The sequence below is a fragment of the Oryctolagus cuniculus genome, chromosome 16 (genome assembly GCF_051225735.1).
Source record: "Oryctolagus cuniculus isolate XC-2025 breed Fujian yellow rabbit chromosome 16, ASM5122573v1, whole genome shotgun sequence".
In the NCBI taxonomy this organism is placed as follows: Eukaryota; Metazoa; Chordata; class Mammalia; order Lagomorpha; family Leporidae; genus Oryctolagus; species Oryctolagus cuniculus.
In genome coordinates, this window is record NC_142882.1 from 64883251 (window position 1) to 64903286 (window position 20036).

The window sequence follows — 20036 nt, forward strand, 5'->3', positions numbered from 1 at the left end:
GGCGCCTAAAGAACACTTGGTCCCAGTCTGCAAAGTTAGTGCTGGAATGTAAAAGGCCTCCTGGGCTCCTCTCACCCTGGCTGTGTGTGTGTGTGTGTGCGTGTGTGTGCGTGTGTGTGTGTGTGTGTGTGTGTGTCTGTGTTGCAACTTCATGAATACCTATGCTACTTGACGTTCCAAGGGAACAGGGCTCTTATGTGAAAGAGGTGCCTTTTCAGTGTGGGAAATCTAATTTGGATGGTGCTGGATTATGTGTCTTTCAGTTGACGACAGCAGTGACCAGTGCCTTTTTATTAGCAAAAGTGATCCTCTCGAAGGTAAGGCCTGCCGCTTTTCCTGCACCATTGCCGTGCGCAGTGGGGAAACTTGTTGCCCAGTGTGCATCCCTGGTTACCCCACTTCCCTCTCCTGGTCACATCTGTTCTTGCAGCTTTTCTCTCAAGGGGCGTTCGGCTACGTGCTGCCCATTATTTCATTCATCCTTGCCTGGATCGAGACGTGGTTCCTGGATTTCAAAGTCTTACCTCAAGAAGCAGAAGAAGAAAGCAGTAAGTTTCTCTTTGAGACCAGCTGGGGCCCACCACTGGAAGGAGGAGTTGCGGCTGTCTGGGTGTGAACAGAGCTTGGTGGGAAGAGCTAGGCAGTCTCAGTGTCTCATTCTTAACTGACTCCAGCAGAAATCTGAGGGTAGGGTTGGGTGGGTGAAAGTTCAGGAACACGGTGGCTGCGCTTTCCAGCTGTAGACCAGGGTTGCCTGGAAGAAAGTGTGAATGCTGATGAAAAACACAACAAAAATTATCCAATGCCTTCTCCTCAACAAGTTAACCTTTCCCCCATTGATAATCATTGCAGGCCACTAAGTGTGTTGTCCATGTAAACCAAACTGTGCTGCTTAGGGGCAGAGAAAATTAAAACATATTTAGTGAGAGGAGATGGCATTTTTAAATGCAGAGTTCATCAAAGTCCCACGTTGCTACCCCCAAAGAGATGGTGGATTGCACCTGAGCCATCATTAAAACAGTCAAGTGCCCAGGTCTAGGACTATACTGCAGAAGATGGAGTCCAGACGAGGAGGTTGCAAGCCAGAGCGATGCTCAGCCTCAGCCTTCTGCTGTCCTCCTCAGCGTAGCTGAGCGCTGGCTACCATAGGGCACTCCTGAGTCCTGCCAAAGCTGGTGTAACCCACCATGTGGCTTTGAGTAACCAGGAAGACCAGGATTAATTACTGGGCTGAGATGCTTCACTGTGTGTTGTCCTTAATTAATAGAAGCCCCTTACCCCCACCCCACCCCACCCTGCACAAAGCACAAAGGAAATTTCAAAAGTGCCATTTCTATGCCTCTGTCAGTCATCTGGCTTACTTTGCCCTATCTCATAGAAGAAAAAAAAAACTTAGAGAAAGTTAAGCATGATTATAATCTCAGTAAGCAGCAAAATAAGCAATAATTTTGCACATGATTTTATTTTGGAAAATCACATTTACAGAGAAGGAATCTGTAAGAAAAGAACTTTACATTCAAAAGTAGATTTAGAAAAAAGACTAAAAGACTAATCAGGTCAAGATATATTTACTGGCCTGTGCTTTCTGTTCCTTTGGAGAAAGAGTTTTTTGGCGAAAGTATTGGTAAAAGCTACTAGAAGTCTTGCTTTTATAACATATAATCATAAAAATAAACTTTATTGAAAGTGTAACAACACTATGAAGCTTAAATAGTTGCATGGTTAAATCAAATTCAAAGTAACTAATAAAGAACAGGAAGTTAATGAAGATGTTAGGCAGTATTTGTTTTTGTTGTCACTAGTGTGTATTATGCATATGCCTGCTGTCTGCTGTTGGCCTGGTGTTTCTTCCCCCTCTATCTTGACTTTAACTCAGCCTCAGCCAAAGGACTCAGAGTATTTGATCTTTCTCATCATGTGGTAGTGTTCTTGAGGTATTATTAATTCTGTGCCTCCTTCTCTTTTCTTTGTTTAATACTCTTACTTGGTGACTTGTTGCATAAATATATCTTCACTGCCTTAATTACTCCTTATTTAGAAGAGGCCATCTATGCACTTCACTTTACCTCTAGCTTTTCTCTAACCAAATGCAGATGACATATCATTTGTATGAGCTGACTGGGTGGTTTTGTTTCAGTTTCAGTTAGGATAATATTGGTGACTTTTGCAAGGAAGTAGATATCCCCAAGAGAAAGATACTGTAAATACTGATTTAATACCATGAGTAACAGGAGATCGTTTTTTAAAACTATGTGGTGGTGTGGGTACCCAGTTTATTAATGAGACCTTTATTCTTCAATTGAGAGATTTTCAAAGTACCTGATTTTTCTAGGAGGCTTTTAATGTAGCAATGATACCATTATGTGGTAGTCAGTCTTGTCGAGAAGCTGCCGGAAATGTCGTCCCCAGCATCTGAATGCTTTCTCTTGCAGGACTCCTGATAGTTCAGGATGCTTCAGAGAGGGCAGCCCTCATTCCCGGAGGTCTTTCTGATGGTCAGTTTTACTCCCCTCCTGAATCTGAAGCAGGTAAAAAAACTCGATGATCATTTGTATTTTTGTCCATCATCAAACACTCTGCCTCTTTCCCTCTTCCTACCTACTCTTTTTCTCCATACATTTTGCAAATATTTAACCTACCAGGTATTAAGGATATGAAAATGAGGAAGACATAGACTTCCCTGAAACCAGTGTCAAGGCACACAGATATCAAAGTGAGTGTAAGAGAGGGGCATGGGCACTGTGACTGGTGGTCTGCATCTCATAAGACAGGCAGACAAGGGGCAGGGGACTTCCTCTATTACCTTTCATCCCTCAACAGCCTTGCGCTAGGATTCTCCAGGTCAGGAGTGCAGCCCCACTTGCTCAAGTCAGAGCCACTGTGCAGACCCACCCCTATTTTGTGTCTCATAGCTCATCATTCACAGAGCTGTTTTGAATTTCGGTTCTTTTGTTTCTGCAGCCACTTTCTCATGCAAATCCCAGCACTTCCTGCCAGTACCAACCTTAATTCAGCAAGTCTTGCTTCAGTTTCTGCCATAACCTCTGTCTCTTTGCCTCCAGTTTCACCTTCTAACCAGCCACTACTAGCTCTGTTAAAAATAACAATTGCATGCAACAACCAACAAATAACGTGCTGAAAAAAAAATAGTCAAAGTTTTGAATAGACATTTCTCCCAAGAAGATATACAAATGGCCAGTAAACACATGAAAACATGTAGACACATCACTAATCATTAGGAAAATGCAAATTAAACCATCATGAGATACTAGTTCATACTCATTATGATGGCTGCTATTCAAAAAATATATATACAAAGTGTGATTCAGCATATGGAGCAGTTAGAACCCTTGTGGATTGCTGTGGGAATGTGAAATGGTAGTACCTACAGGAAACAGTATGATGTTCCCTCAGAAAATTGAACATAGAATTACCATGTAACTCATAATTTCACCTATGGGTACATCTCCCAAAGACATGAAGGCAGAAACCTGAATAGCTATTTGCATGCTCATGGTCATAGCACCATTGCTCACAATAGCCAAAAGGTGGGAACAGCTCAGATGACCAGGAACAGATGAATAGATCACCAAATGTGATGTCCAGTGGAGCATTATTGGATCTTTAAAAAGAAGGAAATTTGGGCATTTGCTACAAGGTCATTATGCCAAGTAAAATAAGCCAGATACAAAAAAGACAGCTGTTGTGTGATTCCACTCTCAGGAGGAAGTCAGATTCACAGAGACAGAGTAGCATGGTGGCGGCCAGGAATGGAGGAAGTTCTGGAGATGGAGGGTGGTGATGGTCATACAACAGTATGGATAATTAATACCACTGAGTGATACACTTGAAAATAGTTAAAATGGTAAAGTTTTTGTTAAATGTGTTGCCACAATAAAAAATTATTTTAAAAGTTTCAAACACTATTTTGAGTGCTGAGTGCTATTCTAAGGGCTTTCCTAATATTCATTCATTTACTTTTTTTTTTTTTATCCTTCAAATCAGTTTCATTCATTTACTTCTAAATCTCTGTGGTGTAAAGCTCTTATGATAGACACGAGCAAATTGGATCACAGAGAATGAAGCAATTTGCCTAACTTCACACAGATAATAAGCGGTGGAGCTAAGATTTGGACCTGGAGCTCCAGTTGCTGGACTCCGTGCTCATAAGTAATGAAGTGCACCCCCCTCAGCATTTATGAAAAAGTGAAAGTGATCTTGTCAGTCCAGTGCTCAGCAGCCTTGGTGGCCTAAAGGCCTAAGAAATAAGCAGATCCTTGGCCTGGCAGGGAGGACCCCTGCGACTGCCCTCTCCCGTTGTCCGGCTTCCTACCTTGTGACTGCTTTCTGTGCTCTGCCCCTGGCCTTTCTGGAAACGCTGTGTGCCAAAGCAGTCAGGTCACTGTGTATCTTGCTGCTGCCTTTCCCTGAGATCCTGCTCCCCACTCCCATGTCCCCAGGACTCCGACCCTCCCACCCTCCCACCCGTCATTCCTGGCAGCCTTGGGTTGGGTGTTCTCCTCAGCAGCACCCCGCAGTTTCTGTCACTGGGAGGTCGACTTGAGGTGGAGGCCTCAGGACTGTATTTCTAACATTGGGGATAGTAAATGCTTTGTAAACACACACGTACAAAAATAAGCAATAAGAAGACAGATTCCAAGCGCAGACAGCCGTGTGATTGATGGAGGATACAGTGGGATGGCACACTGGTGTACTGTAGGGAGTGGTGTTGGATCCAAAAGCAATGAAAAACACAAAACACAGAGCCAGATGCAACAGATACGGATTCGCAGTTTCTAAGACGCTGGAAACTAGAATTAAGTATTAAATTTTAAATTACCTCATTATAAGGATCATTTTGTTTAGATGCTCTGTGTTTTAAAATAAAAATTCATGCATTTCTATTTTTTCTAAGACTAATGCAATTTCTTGGGGCTCATATATTTTCCTAATTAGAAGTTTCTCTTGTCGGAATGCCTGGTTTGAGTCCCCACTGCTCTGCATTTCTGACCCGACTTCGTACTAGTGCACATCCTAGGAAGCAGAAGAGGGCCAAAGCACGTTGGTCCCTGCCACCCATGGGGGAGACTCAGAGTTCCTGGCTCCTAGCTTCAGCCTAGCCCAGTCCTGGCTGTTGTGGGCATCTGGGGAGTGAAGCAGCGCATGGAAGATCTCTTACACACTGTCTCTCTCTCTCCATCACTCTGCCTCTCAAATAAATAAGTAACTCTTGAAAGAAGTTCAGAGCAGCATCTCCTGAAACTTTCCAGTCTGGACCCCTTTCATGCTTGCTGGCGACTTTTACCACCACCTGGTGGGACTCTGGAGCATTGCTGAGGTTCAGAAATGAAGTAAGAATGTCACAAACACTCCCACGACGCTCTGCTTGGCAGCAGCCTTGTTAAAGCAAGATGCAGACTAATAGCAGGCACAGAGAGAGCATGCAAAATGGCTTGCTCTATTGTATTATATTTGCATCGACTGAATTTCAGTTTAGGAAAGAATTGAAATCAAGAACAGTCATTGGAGTTAACATGCCTGGAACAAGGACTCTGGAGCAGAGGTTTCCCATTATGGCAGCAGTTGAAAACTGAGCAGTCTTTGGGTAGCTTAAACTGTCAGCTGCTGTTGCCCTAACCCAGCACTGACTGCCCCCAGCAGAGTGAGGGCATCTGGAAGGCGTGCCTTGATTTTCCTGTCTTTTTTCCCAGCACCTCATCACTAGACCTAGCACATTGATTTATAACTGTTAGAGGAATGAGTGAAAAGAAGGAGGAAGTGGAGACACCATAATAAAAATGTTAGCATTATTTCTCGTAAAGGAAAGAAAATAAAGCTTGAATTTTACTATCACAGAGATTTGTGAAGTTAGCACGTTGTAGTAAATGTACTGCTTTTAAAGGACACAAAAATGGTTTGCCTGCAGACGATTTTGCTGACATAACTGCATCCTGCATACCCGTGGATTAAGTGACATGGATGAGGAAGCACTATCCTCGCTCAGATGCCTGGACTGGAGTTGTTCTGTGTGGTTAGATGGATGAAGTGAACTGATTATGATGCCAAGGACAAGGCCATGGAAAATCTACCCTAAAGGGAGGGATAGACCAATTGCATGATAGAATCTGTTCTAAGCAAGTCTAGATAAGTGTTAAAATTGCAGTTTAGCATCTCAGGAGTAATCATACATCCCAGTTGCTTGTAGCAGGCCTGACTTAATCCTGTGGCTCTGTGTAGTGACTATCAGATGCCCTGTCTGAAGTTTTAATTTTTTTGTAAAAGATCTGTTTATTTATTTGAAAGGCAGGGTGAGAGAGAAAGAGCTTCCAATAGCTGGTTTGCTCCATCTGAGAATTCTTTACCTTAAGTCAATATCATAAAGATTTTCTGCTATGCTTTCTTCTAGGAACTTCTGTATTTTACTTATTTCAATTAAGACTGTGGTCCATTTTGAATTAATTGTTGTATATGCGTTATCTTGCATTGGCTGTCCAGTTCTCTGAGCACCAGTGGTTGGAAAGGCAACCTCTCCCCATGGAACTGAATTGGCATGTTTTGTCAGTTTTTGCTATTTCCTTTATTCTGCTTGGACTGCACTCAGATTGTTCTTCTTCATTATCTTAACATGGAAAATTAAAATTAAAAGATTGATTTGAGAGTATATTTTTTTCCGATACAGGCATTTAAAGCCATAAATTTTCCTCTGGGTTTGCATTAGTGACATTGCGTGGATCTGTCTTTCTTTCTTTCTTTCTTTCTTTCTTTCTTTCTTTCTTTCTTTTTTTTTTTTTTTACAGGCAGAGTGGTCAGTGAGAGAGAGAGAGAGAGACAGAGAGAAAGGTCTTCCTTTGCCGTTGGTTCACCCTCCAATGGCTGCCACGGCCGGTGCGCTGCGGCCAGCGCACCGCGCTGATCCGATGGCAGGAGCCAGGTACTTATCCTGGTCTCCCATGGGGTGCAGGGCCCAAGCACTTGAGCCATCCTCCACTGCACTCCCTGGCCACAGCAGAGAGCTGGCCTGGAAGAGGGGCAACCGGGACAGAATCTGGCGCCCCGACCGGGACTAGAACCTGGTGTGCCGGCGCCAGCCTGCCTGGGTTTTGATGGTTTCATTTTCATGCAGTTCTTAGCTGATCACTTTGTATACTAATGTCTCATCATTCTTTTTTTACATGTGTATATTAATATTTCTCAACAAATTTGGGGAAATCCGGCCATTTCTTTCTGACCTTTCCCTCCCTCCTGCCGGAGACTCCTGTTGCACGCGTGTTGAAGTGCTCGATCTTGCAGGGCTCCGAGCACTGTTCAGTGTCTTGTCAGCCTCTTTCCAGAGTGAATAATTTCAGTCAATCTAGCCTCAAATCCCCAGATTCTTCCTTCTGCCACCTTGAGACTTTTCTTCATCCCCTTCAATAAGTATTTCTTGACATTAGTATGATTTTCTACTCGAGTGTTTTTTAAATTTCCATTCTTTTTTGTAATTTCTGCTTCCTTCTTGAAAATACCTATTTATTATTTTGTTTTTGTTATCTTTACCTTTAGTGCTTTAAGTTGGATTTATGTAGTTCCTTGTACATATTTATAATAGCTGTGCTGTTATTTTTGTCACTATATACACTATTTGAGAATACTCAGTTTAACTATTTTTCCCTGGGAATGATCACCTTTGCTATTTGTTTATTTCTTTAGTAAATTGTGCTAAATCTGTGAGATCTGTATTTCCTGAGATGTGTGGTGGCTTCTGTCTTCTGTGTGTATGTGTATTGGTTTGTTTTGTTTTTTCTTTTATAAGTTCTGCTGTTTGTTTTAAGCTGAGCTTCTTAGGAATCACCCTGTATCTGCAGAGCTTAGTGGGAGCCAGTAATGGGACAGAAGTTGTGCTAAAGCACCTGGATTAAGACTTCCATCCTCTGCCTGATGAATATGTCCAGTATATCAGGTGGCCTTTTCAAAGCCCAGATTCATATTCAGTCCTGCCAACCTTTATTTTGTGTTGAGACCTTTCTCACCCTCTTTGTATGTGCTCAGCTCAGGAGCACGGGCTCTCTTTGGTCTCCCCCATGCATGTGGCAGGCGCGTGCATGCTCCAGCAATGACCAGATCCTCAGGCAGCTGGAGGAGCTGGCCCTTCCTGCTTACCCTTCACCCTCAGTGCAGCTGGCCACGAATGTGGCTCCCAACTCCAAATGAACTGAGCTCCCTTCAGCCAGGTAGCTTTGCTGCTGGTCCTCCTGGCCACCTCCACCCTGGCTGAACCTGCATGCCACCTAGCCAGGTGCAGGGAAGAGGGCAGCATCAGGAGCAGGGCTAGGTAGCAGCATCACTGTCAGCCCTGGATTCTGAAGTTTTTCAAATGTGAGTACTTCTCCGGTTGTGTGAGCCTTTGTTCATTTTCCAGAATGGGGAAATGGTTTGTTTTGTCCATTTTGCCAAATTTCATATATACCTTTCTGGGAGAGGTTTTATTAACACCCTCACCAGGCTGTTGCCAAAAATCTCCTCTAAAACATGTAAAGAATACATGTTGTTATTGTTTCTAATTAAGAGTTTAGCTTTATTTAGGATTCCTACATAATTCCAAGATGAGTGAGCTTGTTGTGGTCTAAATGCCGTTGGCCTGACAGGTGGAAAGTGAGCCTGGGGACAGGAAGACTTGGGTGAGCTTCCTCTCCCAGCTTCTTTCAGTGCAGAAAGCAGTTAGACCACCCTGCACGTCTGTGACTTACAGTGGTGCACAGGGTTGATAAGCGAAGCCTTCCACCCCTGTTCCTCTTCCTACTTATTTTACCTCAAATTCCACTGGGACTGTACCATGTCCCTGAGGTTAACGGGGGGATAGAAGATCCTCAGCCACTCTTTCTCCTATCCAAGTGTGTTCTTGGCTGTAATCCAGGCAGACATTTTCGTAAGAAAAAATAATGTCCCTTGAAAGCAGCAATGGAGGCGGCTGCTTTGAGTGTGAATTGATTACATCCATCAGCTGCTTCCAGAGTCTTTTCGTGGGTGCTTGTTTTGTTCTTTCTCTGATTATGAAAGTAATAATCCTTTTTATAAAACAGTGGAAAGAACAAAAACAAAAACCACCAGTCCTTCAAACTGTTCATCGGTGTCGCTGTTGACACTTTATCTCTGGCTGTGTGTGTATGGCTGTAAGTCCCCATCATTATGCCTGTACTGCCTGTGTTATGTACACCCTGCTTTGCAAATTATGCTCTTAAAACTATAAAAGTACTATCAATTTGTTATAGAAAATTTGGAATATCTAGAAAATTTATCAAAGCCATGTGGTTCTTTTCTTCTGCCTTTTCTCATTTGTATCTGTGAATATGTATTTTTTAATTTTAGCAAATGTTATCTTATGGTATATAAAGTTTTATTTGAATAAAAGTTTTATTAGAAATGAAATAATTAACTCTTCTTCTATTCTCAGACATTTAGCTTTGTTTTCTGATTTTCATAGAGAAAGTCTACAGAATGACCAAGTCTTATTTCCTTGGGAATGGATTCTGAGGAAGGAGTTCCAGAGTGGAATGGCTAGGTCAGATGTGGAAATACCAGGCTCCCCAGACACTGATTGGGAGCTATGGGACAGTAGCTCCAAGCAGCAGCGGGAGGGTGATGGGCTGGCACCATGTCAGCCTTAGGAAGCCCCTGCTGCTTTCGCACTCACCTTTCAGAACAGTTATTCAAAAGGCCTAGATGAAATTCTTTATACCAAAGTTCAGTGTCATTTGCACTTACAAATATATACAAGCTTGTCTGCAAAGAGGTAGAAGAGGAATAGCAAGCAGTACTAATTCTTGGTCTGTATGAATCTTACCAGTGGAAATTCATGGTGACAGATAAGTGCAAGTGATAGATTTTATTATTAAAACTTTGCCCCTTGTAAAAAACCTTTGAAACAGCAATTTGTTAACTTAAATCTCTTGAAGATTAAACGTGTATCTTGCATTTATAGTTTTTTTGCAAATATGGGGCAGACATTTAACCTAGTGGTTAAGGAGCTCACATCCCATTTTGGAGTACCTGGTTTGATTTCTGCCATTGGCTCCTGACCCCATTTTCCTGTTAGCACAGACCCTGGGAGGCAGCAGTGATGGATCAGGTAATTGGGTTCCTGCTACCCATGTGGGAGACCTGGATTACGTGCCCAGCTCCTGGCTTCTGCCCAACCCACTCACAGCTGTTTGACGCATTTGAGGAGTAAACCAGTGGATGAAAGCTCTGTTTTGTCTGTCTGTGTCTCTCTGCCTCTCAAATAAAATTTTTGAAAATGTATGCATAGATAATATAATTTCAACAAGGCAGTTTAATGGAATGAAATACTTTTTCTCCTTTTCCTTCCCCACCATGTAGGATCTGAAGAAGAAGCTGAAGAAAAACAAGGCAGTGAAAAGCCACTTTTAGAACTATGAGTACTGCTTTTGTTAAAGTAAGTGTTTGAAAATGAACAACAAAGTAGTTAAACATGGAGCATTTCCTTGGAGTAGATTTAAAGTAGAATTCAAAAAGCATGAGTATAAATATACAGTCAGTTTTGTCTTCTATGACTTTAACAGGACCATTGACTTTCATTACAGTAATATTTCATAACATTTTCTGTACAAGTGTAAATTTGTAAAATTTGAAAAATACCTCAGAGTCCCAGATTTCTAAAGAATGAGAAATTTATGTTTGTTTACTTGACCAGAATGTCTCTATGGTAGAAACTGTTTTAATTACAAGTAGTAATCTGTTTATTTTATGAGGGTAGCAATCCTGTGAGATGTCGTTCGCACCGGAGGCAGTAGATAGATGAATGACATGTCCAAGGTCTCCCAGCAGGAGTGGCAGAGCTGGGCTCAGACCCACCTAGGCTGCTACTGCTCTAGCCCTGCCTGCACTGAGATGCCTCTCAGGTTTTAGAGCTTCTGAGATGGATGCTGCTATACATTCAAGACCGTAATGCTTCAAGGGCTTCATAGCAGAACATATATGTTAAGCCCTCGAAGATTTTCCCATCAAAGAAAGTCATCACAACTTCATAAGTACAAGGCAAATAAAGTAAACTGTATCAGCAGCAACTCTGCCTAATTACTCAGCCACAGAAAATAAAGTAGGTGATGGATTGCGTCATCGTTGGGAAGTCGGGACAGAGTGGCAGAGGCAGCCAGGGTCATGGCAGATGGTGGCAGCAATGCACGTCAGCCCTTCTCTCTACAACGGAAGTGTAGACAAGAGTGGGCATGTGGCTAACTGGTCCTCTTCCAGATGCTTTAAGATAAGTCCATGTGTGCCACAGCCACAGTCCTTTATGCGTCTGTGTCACAGCCCATCTTCAGGACAAGACTGTGTTAGGAGGAGCAGACTGAATGTAGCATTTTGCCTCTTAATGCTACATCTCAACTTGTTTGTCTTCACTCTTTTTGTAAGTGTGAAGAACCCTCCCTGAAAGTCATCCGAGGGAAAAGAGACTGGAGGTGGGTCTCCCTATTGAGAGTGGAAAAGGTGACATCCACCGCTGACTTTACTGAACAGCTAATAAGGAGTTTATTTATTTGTGATACCTCACGGACATTGTACCATACCCACCCACGTTAGTTGCCTGCCTGTGGCCAGTGAGGTCATGTAACGGTCCATTCTCTCTTCAGTGAGACTGAATCTGAGCTGTTAATGAATAATTGAAGAGAAGTCTTGCGCTATATTCCTAATCAAAAGACGTCTTAATATATTGAAATAACACTTTTGTAGTAGGTGAAACGCCTTTTTATTTCAAGTCACAGAATGGAATTTTTTTTGTCTCATGTCTCAGATTTCTTTTGTATTTCTTTTTTAACACCCTGCATTTCCCTTGTGTTTTTTAATTCATGCACATATGCTCTTTGTACAATTTTAAAAAGTAATAAAATCCAACCTATCAAAATGATTTGTTCTGTTTTTCTTGTTTCTTATTCTGTATTTGACCTGTGTTGAAATTATGGAAAGGGAGCATGAGGGATTGTAAATATCATCAGATGTTTTATATTATCTTTGTCATGAAATCCTATCTTTCTCTGAGAGATATGCTTCTGAGATAGTCTGTGTACTTTTATTTTGAACCCAAAAAATGACTAGGAAACCTCTGCTAATATTTTTCCTTCATGTTTAGCTAATTGGAATGAAAATGAGCTAAATTTTATCATGAGCTGGTTTTTCAGACATGAATATTCACCTTAGCACCTTGCAGAAAGAATATCTGTTACATTTTTATCTTTGTTCATGGTGTCATTCAAGAAAAGCTTCGTCGTGTTGGTGGCGAGGAATCTGACTTGGGTGGAAACTGGCCCTCTGTGCAGATCCAGTCACCAGGCGTGTACTTGTTCTCAGAGTGGCCCAGGTCTCACTGTCCTGCCTAGGGGCTCACCAGGAGAATCCCCGGGGTCTACTCGTAGTTGACAAGTGGCGAGGAGAATCTCCAGGGTCTGTGCTGTGGACCCCGACCTCAGGAACTCCGTGCGAATTTCCTCTCAGGAGTGGTGGTGGTGGAGCACCAGGCCCACTGGGGATGTCAAGCAGGAAGTCAGGCTCTCTCTTTGACCTGAGAAGAGCTCCTACCCAGTGGAATGAGGCCAGTCCTCAACAGGAGCGTGACTCGTGTGGTGTGATTGGAATGCACCCTGAGGTCAGATTGCTAAAACCCAAAGCAGTTTCTTCACACTAGGGCTCTACTTCCCACCAGTCCTGAACACAGGAGAGGGACATTGACTTTTATGCTAATACTGCTGAACAGCCACCTCCTAACCAACGCGAGTCACGCATTTATCTGATGTTAGTGTCTTCTGCCATTTCTTGCTCGCGTTGACACTTGGCATCATCTTGACCCTGTAGAGAAACATTGTATGATTCTGTGTATGGTGTTCAGTACCCAGCTGAATCCCAGGTTCCTGTTCTCTGTGTTCCCTACCTGTGGACACATCCACAGTCTCCCCCTGCTAATCAATTCATCAGCAGGGGTCTTGTGCCACTACTCTGTCTACACTGAGAAAATGAAACAAAACAGCACCAGTGTGTGGAAATTAAACAGCTCAAAAAAGCACAAGCACTTGCAGAATGCTAGGGGTCATCTTAGCACTGCATGCATCGTTCCCTGCTCTTTCCAGGACAGCATCAAGGAGTGAACTGAAGGGGAAGTGTCTAAATCCTGGAGTGGCATCCCAGCTCACACAGTAGCTAACATTGTGTGTCAAGTGCAAGGAGCCCTACCCCCCAGCAGTGTAAGTTTGATAGCAATCTCATGTGTGCGAAAATGGATATTTTCTTTCCATTAGCTGTGGCCTTTTGAAAGTGAGCAAAGTTGGTTGCGGTTTAACTGTCCTTATTTTCTCTTTAAACACCTCAGCCACCCTCGGGCAGCTTCAGCCAGCGGGGACCGCTTTGGCTTTGAGCGTTTTCCTTGAATCAACCACATTTGACAGAGCACATGAACACAAGGAGTCTGAGAAAATAAAACAGCCTTAGCCACACCGGCACCCTCCCGCCACCCACTGTGTCACCTCCACCACACCACGCCTCCTCTTCTGCACACAACCCAGGCTTGGGCAGCCCGTGCGCACTCACGAAGGAAGTTACTGAGGAGGCTGAAACCACAGCAGAGTGGTGTACTTCCCCAGCTGGCGGTAGCAGCCCCCAAAGGTCTTAATGATTTCGGAGTTTCCTGCCTTTGCTTCTGTGCTTTTCAAATGCAGAACGAGTTCCAGATCTCTAGAAGCCAAGAATTTGGAATAAAAAGATCTCTTCAAGTGATGAACTCATGGGGTAGATATGAATTAAACTTTATCTTTCTGGAATTTGCTTGGTCGGACTTCATTTCCAAATAGGAACTTCTAGTTGGTTTCCAAAAGAATCTGTTTCAGTGGATACTAAAACATTATAAACAACCAAAAGAAACCTTCCCATGCTAAATCAGTCATTGTTTTAATTCTGATATATGAAAGTTTTTACATTAAAATGATTAATTAGGGAGTTAGGGAAATGTGATCCCTGTTAAACATAAGAGTGGGAATAAGAGAGGGAAGAGATGTATAATTTGGGACATGCTCAAGCTGACTTGCCCCAAATGGTAGAGTTAGAAACATACCAGGGGATTCCAATTCAGTCCCATCAAGGTGGCTTGTACCAATGCCATCTCACTATTCCAAGTGATCAATTTCAGTTCACAATTGATCATAATGAAAGGACTAAGAGTCAAAGGGAGCACATAAACAAGTCTAGTACCTGCTAACACTAACCGATAGAATAAATAAAGGGGAGAGTGATCCAACATGGGAAGCGAGATACTCAGCAGACTCATAGAATGGCAGATGTCCTAAATAGCACTCTGGCCTCAGAATCAGCCCTAAAGGCATGCGGATCTGGCTGAAAAGCCCATGAGAGTATTTCAGGCATGGAAAGCCAAGACACTCTGGCAAAAAGATCTCTGTGAGTGAGATCTCAGTGGAAAGAACAGGTCTTCAAAGAAGGAGGTACCTTTCTCTGAAGGGAGGAGAGAACCTCCACCTTGACTATGACCTTGTCTAAACAAGATAAGAGTCGGAGAACTCAGAGGGCTTCCATAGCCTTGGAAACTCATGACTGGTGCATAGGGAGATTACTGATGCCATAGACAGGAGTGTCAATTTGTAAAGTCAACAACAGGAGTCACTGTGCACTTACTCCTCATGTAGGATCTCTGTCCTTAATGTGCTGTACATTGAGACTTAATGCTATAACGAGTACTCAAACAGTATATTTCACTTTGTGTTTCTATGGAGGTGCAAACTGTTGAAATCTTTACTTAATGTATACTAAACTGATCGTCTGTAAAAAAAAAAAAAAAAAGAAATTATCAATTCCCAACTTGACTCTCACTGGGATTAAACATGACAATAGGTCTGATCTGATTTCATCATCATTTTAAAAAATCATCTATTATTTTTCACTTTATGTTTCTGTGTGAGAGCAAACTGTTGAAATCCTTACTTAATGTATACTAAGCTGATCTTCTGTATATTAAGATAATTGAAAATGAATCTTGATGTGAATGGAAGGGGAGAGGGAGTGGGAAAGGGGAGGGTTGTGGGTGGGAGGGATGGTATGGGGGGGAAGCCATTGTAATCCATAAGTTGTACTTTGGAAATTTATATTCATTAAATAGAAGTTAAAAAAAAAGAAATACCATAATAATAATAAGCTGCTGATAGTGACAGATTTGAAAATAAGACTAAGACAATTTTAAATGAATAAAAATTACATTTTACCTAAAAAAAAAAAATTAGGGAGTTAGGAAAATATATCATTTTTTCACTTGCCTACAATACATTGGACATTTTGATTTATATGCTTGCCTGCAGAAATACACAAACCCACAACAAATAAGTTTCATATATGTTAGTATTGTTACTCAAGAAAATAATAGTTAAAAAAAAAAAAAAGAACTGATATTGCCAGAAAAAAATGCAGACTTTTAACATGAAAAGATGTTTATCTTCGCTCAGGAGGAAGGCAAGTCAAAACCAAAATGGGGGGGGGGGGGTAGGCATTTGACATAACAGTTAAGATGCAAATTGGGATACCTACATCCCTATCTGTGTGTCTGGGTTCAAGTCCTGGCTCTGGCTCTGCTCAGATTCCAGCTTCCTGCTAATGTGCTGCTGGGATGCAGTAGGTAATGGCTCAAGTATTTGGGTTCCTGCAACCCATGTGAGAGACTTGGGGTGGGATTCTAGGTCTTAGCTTCCACCCAACCCAACCTAGATGTTGCTGGCACTTGGGGAGTGAACCAGTGGATGGGAGTGGTCATGCACTCTCACTCAAATAAATTATCTGTATAAATTATATAGACATAAATTTTAAAAATAAAACAATGCTGTACTTATATTAGCAAAATTCTGACATTTGACAGCACACTTTGAGCATTCAGAGGCATTGTGGTCAAGAGCAAAATGGGGCTAGTCAGTTGGTAACACCAATGAAAATTCCCAATAAACACATTCAAGATAACAAAACACAATTACTTATTTCAGTATATTTCATAGTAGCAAAAGGTTGGAAATAAATCAAGGATCTGTTGCAGACAACTATTGATATAAAGTGTTGTGTGTTCACAAATGAAATACCTTGTAGCTGTTTAAATGTCCCATGTGCTGATATAAATAATCTGAAGACTTGTAAGTGGAAAGAGAAGTACAGAAAAGGATATAGTGTATTCGTGTACTCTTTGTGTGAGAAGGGGAAATAAGAATATCTACACTGCACGTTCTTTCACATTTTGGTTTTTGAACTGTGTAACAATTTAATATTATGCTAAGTATGTTATTTTTAACACCACATACTTAACTATGTTACACTTCTTTAAAGAACCTACATTGGTTTGAGGATGCATTTTTCTCTATCACAAGATATCCTTTATTAATTTCATCCTGGGCATTTGGTGCTGCCATATGTTATGCTATAGTGAATGAACATCCTTCACATAAATTTTAGTAAAGAATTCTTCAAAAAGTTAATGGAAAATATGTATGGATTGTATTTCAAAATACTTTTGCACCAAAATAAACCTACCTTTTAATTCCATTTTCCATAAACTTTTCGAAGTACCTTCATATGTTTTGTTTCCTTTCTAAATCAATGGAGCAAATGGTATAAGAACACTTTTCAGGTGAAACATGTTCCACAGCTGTGTGCTGTGCTCTCTGTAGCTTCTCATAGCCTTTGATCTGAGACAGATGTGCTCAAGTTCAGGGGCTGTTACATTCACTTACTGGCCTCCACTTTGGCTACATATTAAAATGTTAGGTGCCCATACCTGACCTATTATAATGTCTAGACCTCGGTGGTAGCTTTCTAATGTTTATATTTATTTGAAAGAGGAGAGAGAGAGAGAGACCCTTCATCCACTGCTTCTTCCTCCAAATGCCCCTGACGGTTGAAGCTGGTCCAGGCCAAAGCCAGGAGCCCAGGGCCCAACCTGGGTCTCCCTTATGGATGGTAGGTATCCAAACACTCAAGCCAACATACACTGCCTCACAGGGTGCATATCAGCAGGAAATTGGTTGAGAAGCGTAACTGGGACTTGAACCTAAGCACTCCATTGTGGAGTGCAGACTTCCCAAATAGTGGCTTAATACACTGCACCATACATCTACATCCCAGTGAGTTTTAAAGACTCCCAAGAGAAAAAACTGATAGAATGGATAGGGCATAGGTTTTAAGTTCAGCAGACCTGGAATGGAGGACACTTAAGACTTAATCAGTGTGCAACACTGAGTATGCTTCAGATCTGGCTTTTTTTACCAGTGAAATAGGTGGAATTCGGTACTGTGGTGCAGTGGAGAGTCAGAGAGAGAAAAGGCAAGCTGCCTGGCAGAATCAGGAGATGCCCCCAAATGGTAGTCACTTGTAATTATTCAAGCAAAACACAGTAAGAAATAGCCTAACAGCATGATAGAAACCATGCATTTACTAATACAAGTTTTCACAGCTAATGAAAATGTTGTGTATATCTGTTTTACCAAATGATATCTTGGTATAGTATATCTGGTTATCTTGTTACTCAGAATTTCCAAATGGCATATATGACTAACATAATGGGGAAGTTAATGTGTTATTAATCATGGCCTGCTTGGTAGATAAAAAGCCCTTAAAAAATGAAGTCTAGGAGGAAAAGAATTCCAGAATAGTAGAGAAAATGTATAATGGGGAAAAGTTTGAGAACTGTTGCAAGTTTCTCTTTCTTTCTTTCTTCTTTCTTTCTTTCTTTCTTTCTTTCTTTCTTTCTTTCTTTCTTTCTTAGTTGGGAAGCATGTGGAGTATTCTAGCTCTATAATGACTTTTGAGCATAAGTGATTTTTTTGTATAAATTGTATAAATCTTGGTGTAATTTTCCTGTTGTACAGGTGTAGATGCATCTCGTTTGGGTATTTATTTTATCAAACCACACTTTCCATGGACTTCAGTCATAGAAATCCTATCAGAGGGTGGAAGTTCAATGTGTAAAAGTCCCCCCTGCATGAAAGTGTGTGTAGCAGGTTGGCCTGTAACACTCTAGTTCTGAGTATCATAGGAGCAAGGGGAGGAAATCTGGGCAGGTAAAGGGACAGTTTTCTCCAGCAGATCTTAACCTAATAAGGAAGGGATTTTCTGATTTTAATTGAAACTAAAAGGAACCTGTTTCCATTCTAGGAGCAATTCACATAGATGGTAGAAACAGAGTTCCTCAAACCAGGCTGCTGAGGTTCAAATCCCAGTCCTGTTTCTTGTTAGCTGTGTAGCTATGGGTAAGTTCCTTAGCTCTCTCTGCCTCAGTTTCCCATTCTATAAAACAGATCATTAGTTCTGTCTCATAGGTGCTCATGAAAATTAAATGAGTTAACATGTACGTAAACCAATACCTGGTACAAAGAAGCACTATAGAATGATTTCTATTACTTCATTAGAATGTTAGTCACTGAGTTTGTAACTTTGGATGGAAATCTGAAATTAATAAATTTGAATACATTCTTCTAAAAATGGATACACTTAGGCAGTGTGGGAACAAAGTGTAGATAATAATAGTGTACTGTGTATTTCAAAAAAGCTAGAAGAGAGGCCTTTGAATGTTTTCACCACTAAGAAATGATAAAGTATTTGAGTAAATGCATATGTTTAGCCTAATTTGAACATTACACCATTCATGTATAAAATATGTCACTCCATAAATATGTATAATGTTATGTATCCATTGAAAAACAAAGGTACAGCTGGTGAGAGCCTGGCCAAGTAGCCAGGACTTCTGGTCCAGTGTTATTTGACCATACAGTGTAGCTTCTCTGTAAGTGGCACTTGTGCTGTGGTGGAGAAGTATTGAACCAAGAAGGATGTGTTACCTAACTCAGAAACACACCTGGTTGTGCTAGAGTCTTCCACAAGAATATTCTAAGAACCTCTGGGCCCATTCCATATACAGAAGGAGCTGGGGTGTCAGAATACCATACTTACCCAAAGATCACCATTGGCATTCCCAGAATGTCTCAGATTCACAGTCTATCCATTCCCCTTTCCCCAAAAAAGAGGATTTGCAAAAAATTAAAGATTCACTTTTTTGAAAAAAAAATTTTTTACTTTATTTGAAAGACACAGAGGGGTAGAATCTGCCATCTATTGATTCATTTCAAGTTCCCACAACAGCTGAGGCTGGACCAGGTTGAAATCAGGAGCCTTGAAGTTCATCTCACATGGGTAGAAGGAACCCAAGTACTTGATCCATTACCTGCTACCCCCCGGGATGTGTATTAGCAGGAAGCTGGATCAGAAGCGGAGTCGCTGGGACTCCAAACAGGCACGGCAATATGGGGTGTGAGTGTCCCAAACAGGATTTTAGCCACTCCACCAAACACATTCCCTGTCACTCACCTTAAAGCAAAGCAGAATTTCTGTACTGTTTATAATCGGGATTGGGACAGTTGTAATTTCATTGTTGGTCACAATTTTACCCAAAGAAGAAAGACCACTGGGAAATTAGTGATAAAAATCAGTGACCTTTTGTATAAATAAAAAAAATGAATATGCACAAAAAAATCCTTTATAAAATTCTTACTCATCAGATGTCATTAACAAAACATCAGGCCGGTGCCGCGGCTCACTAGGCTAATCCTCCGCCTGCGGCGTCGGCACACTGGGTTCTAGTCCCGGTTGGGGTGCCGGTTCTGTCCCGGTTGCTCCTCTTCCAGTCCAGCTCTCTGCTGTGGCCTGGGAGTGCAGTGCAGGATGGCCCAAGTGCTTGGGCCCTGTACCCACATGGGAGACCAGGAGGAAGCACCTGGCTCCTGGCTTCGGATCAGCGTAGCACGCCGGCCATAGCAGCCATTTGGGGGGTGAACCAATGGAAGGAAGACCTTTCTGTCTGTCTCTCTCTCTCACTGTCTAACTCTGCCTGTCAAAAAAAATAATAAAAAATAAACAAAACATCAATGCATGTTTTGGTTTTCACCTGCTGAAAGCAGGTGAGAGGAGAAACCATAATATTGAGTATTGAGTTTAACAACAACAAAAAAAGACTCTGG

At 41.7% G+C, this 20036-nt stretch overlaps 1 protein-coding gene across 9 annotated transcripts in view; it reads left to right on the plus strand.

The window, feature by feature from the left end:
• Positions 1-13805, plus strand: part of STARD3NL (STARD3 N-terminal like) — a 51615-nt gene extending 37810 nt beyond the window's left edge. Inside the window, exons 5-10 of one of the 9 annotated variants that reach the window (XR_001794042.4) lie at positions 264-317; positions 431-548; positions 2433-2528; positions 10357-10432; positions 13119-13232; positions 13358-13805. Coding sequence is in view for 7 of the 9 variants with exons in the window: in XM_002713765.6 (XP_002713811.1) it covers positions 264-317; positions 431-548; positions 2433-2528; positions 10357-10415 (327 nt within the window). In the remaining 2 variants the exon portion in view is untranslated. Of the gene's footprint in view, positions 1-263; positions 318-430; positions 549-2432; positions 2529-10356; positions 11903-13118; positions 13233-13357 lie in introns of those variants that run through there. The other 8 variants (XR_016223061.1, XM_002713765.6, XM_008261656.5 and 5 more) reach the window with 8 other exon arrangements.
• Positions 13806-20036: the final 6231 nt, after the last annotated feature.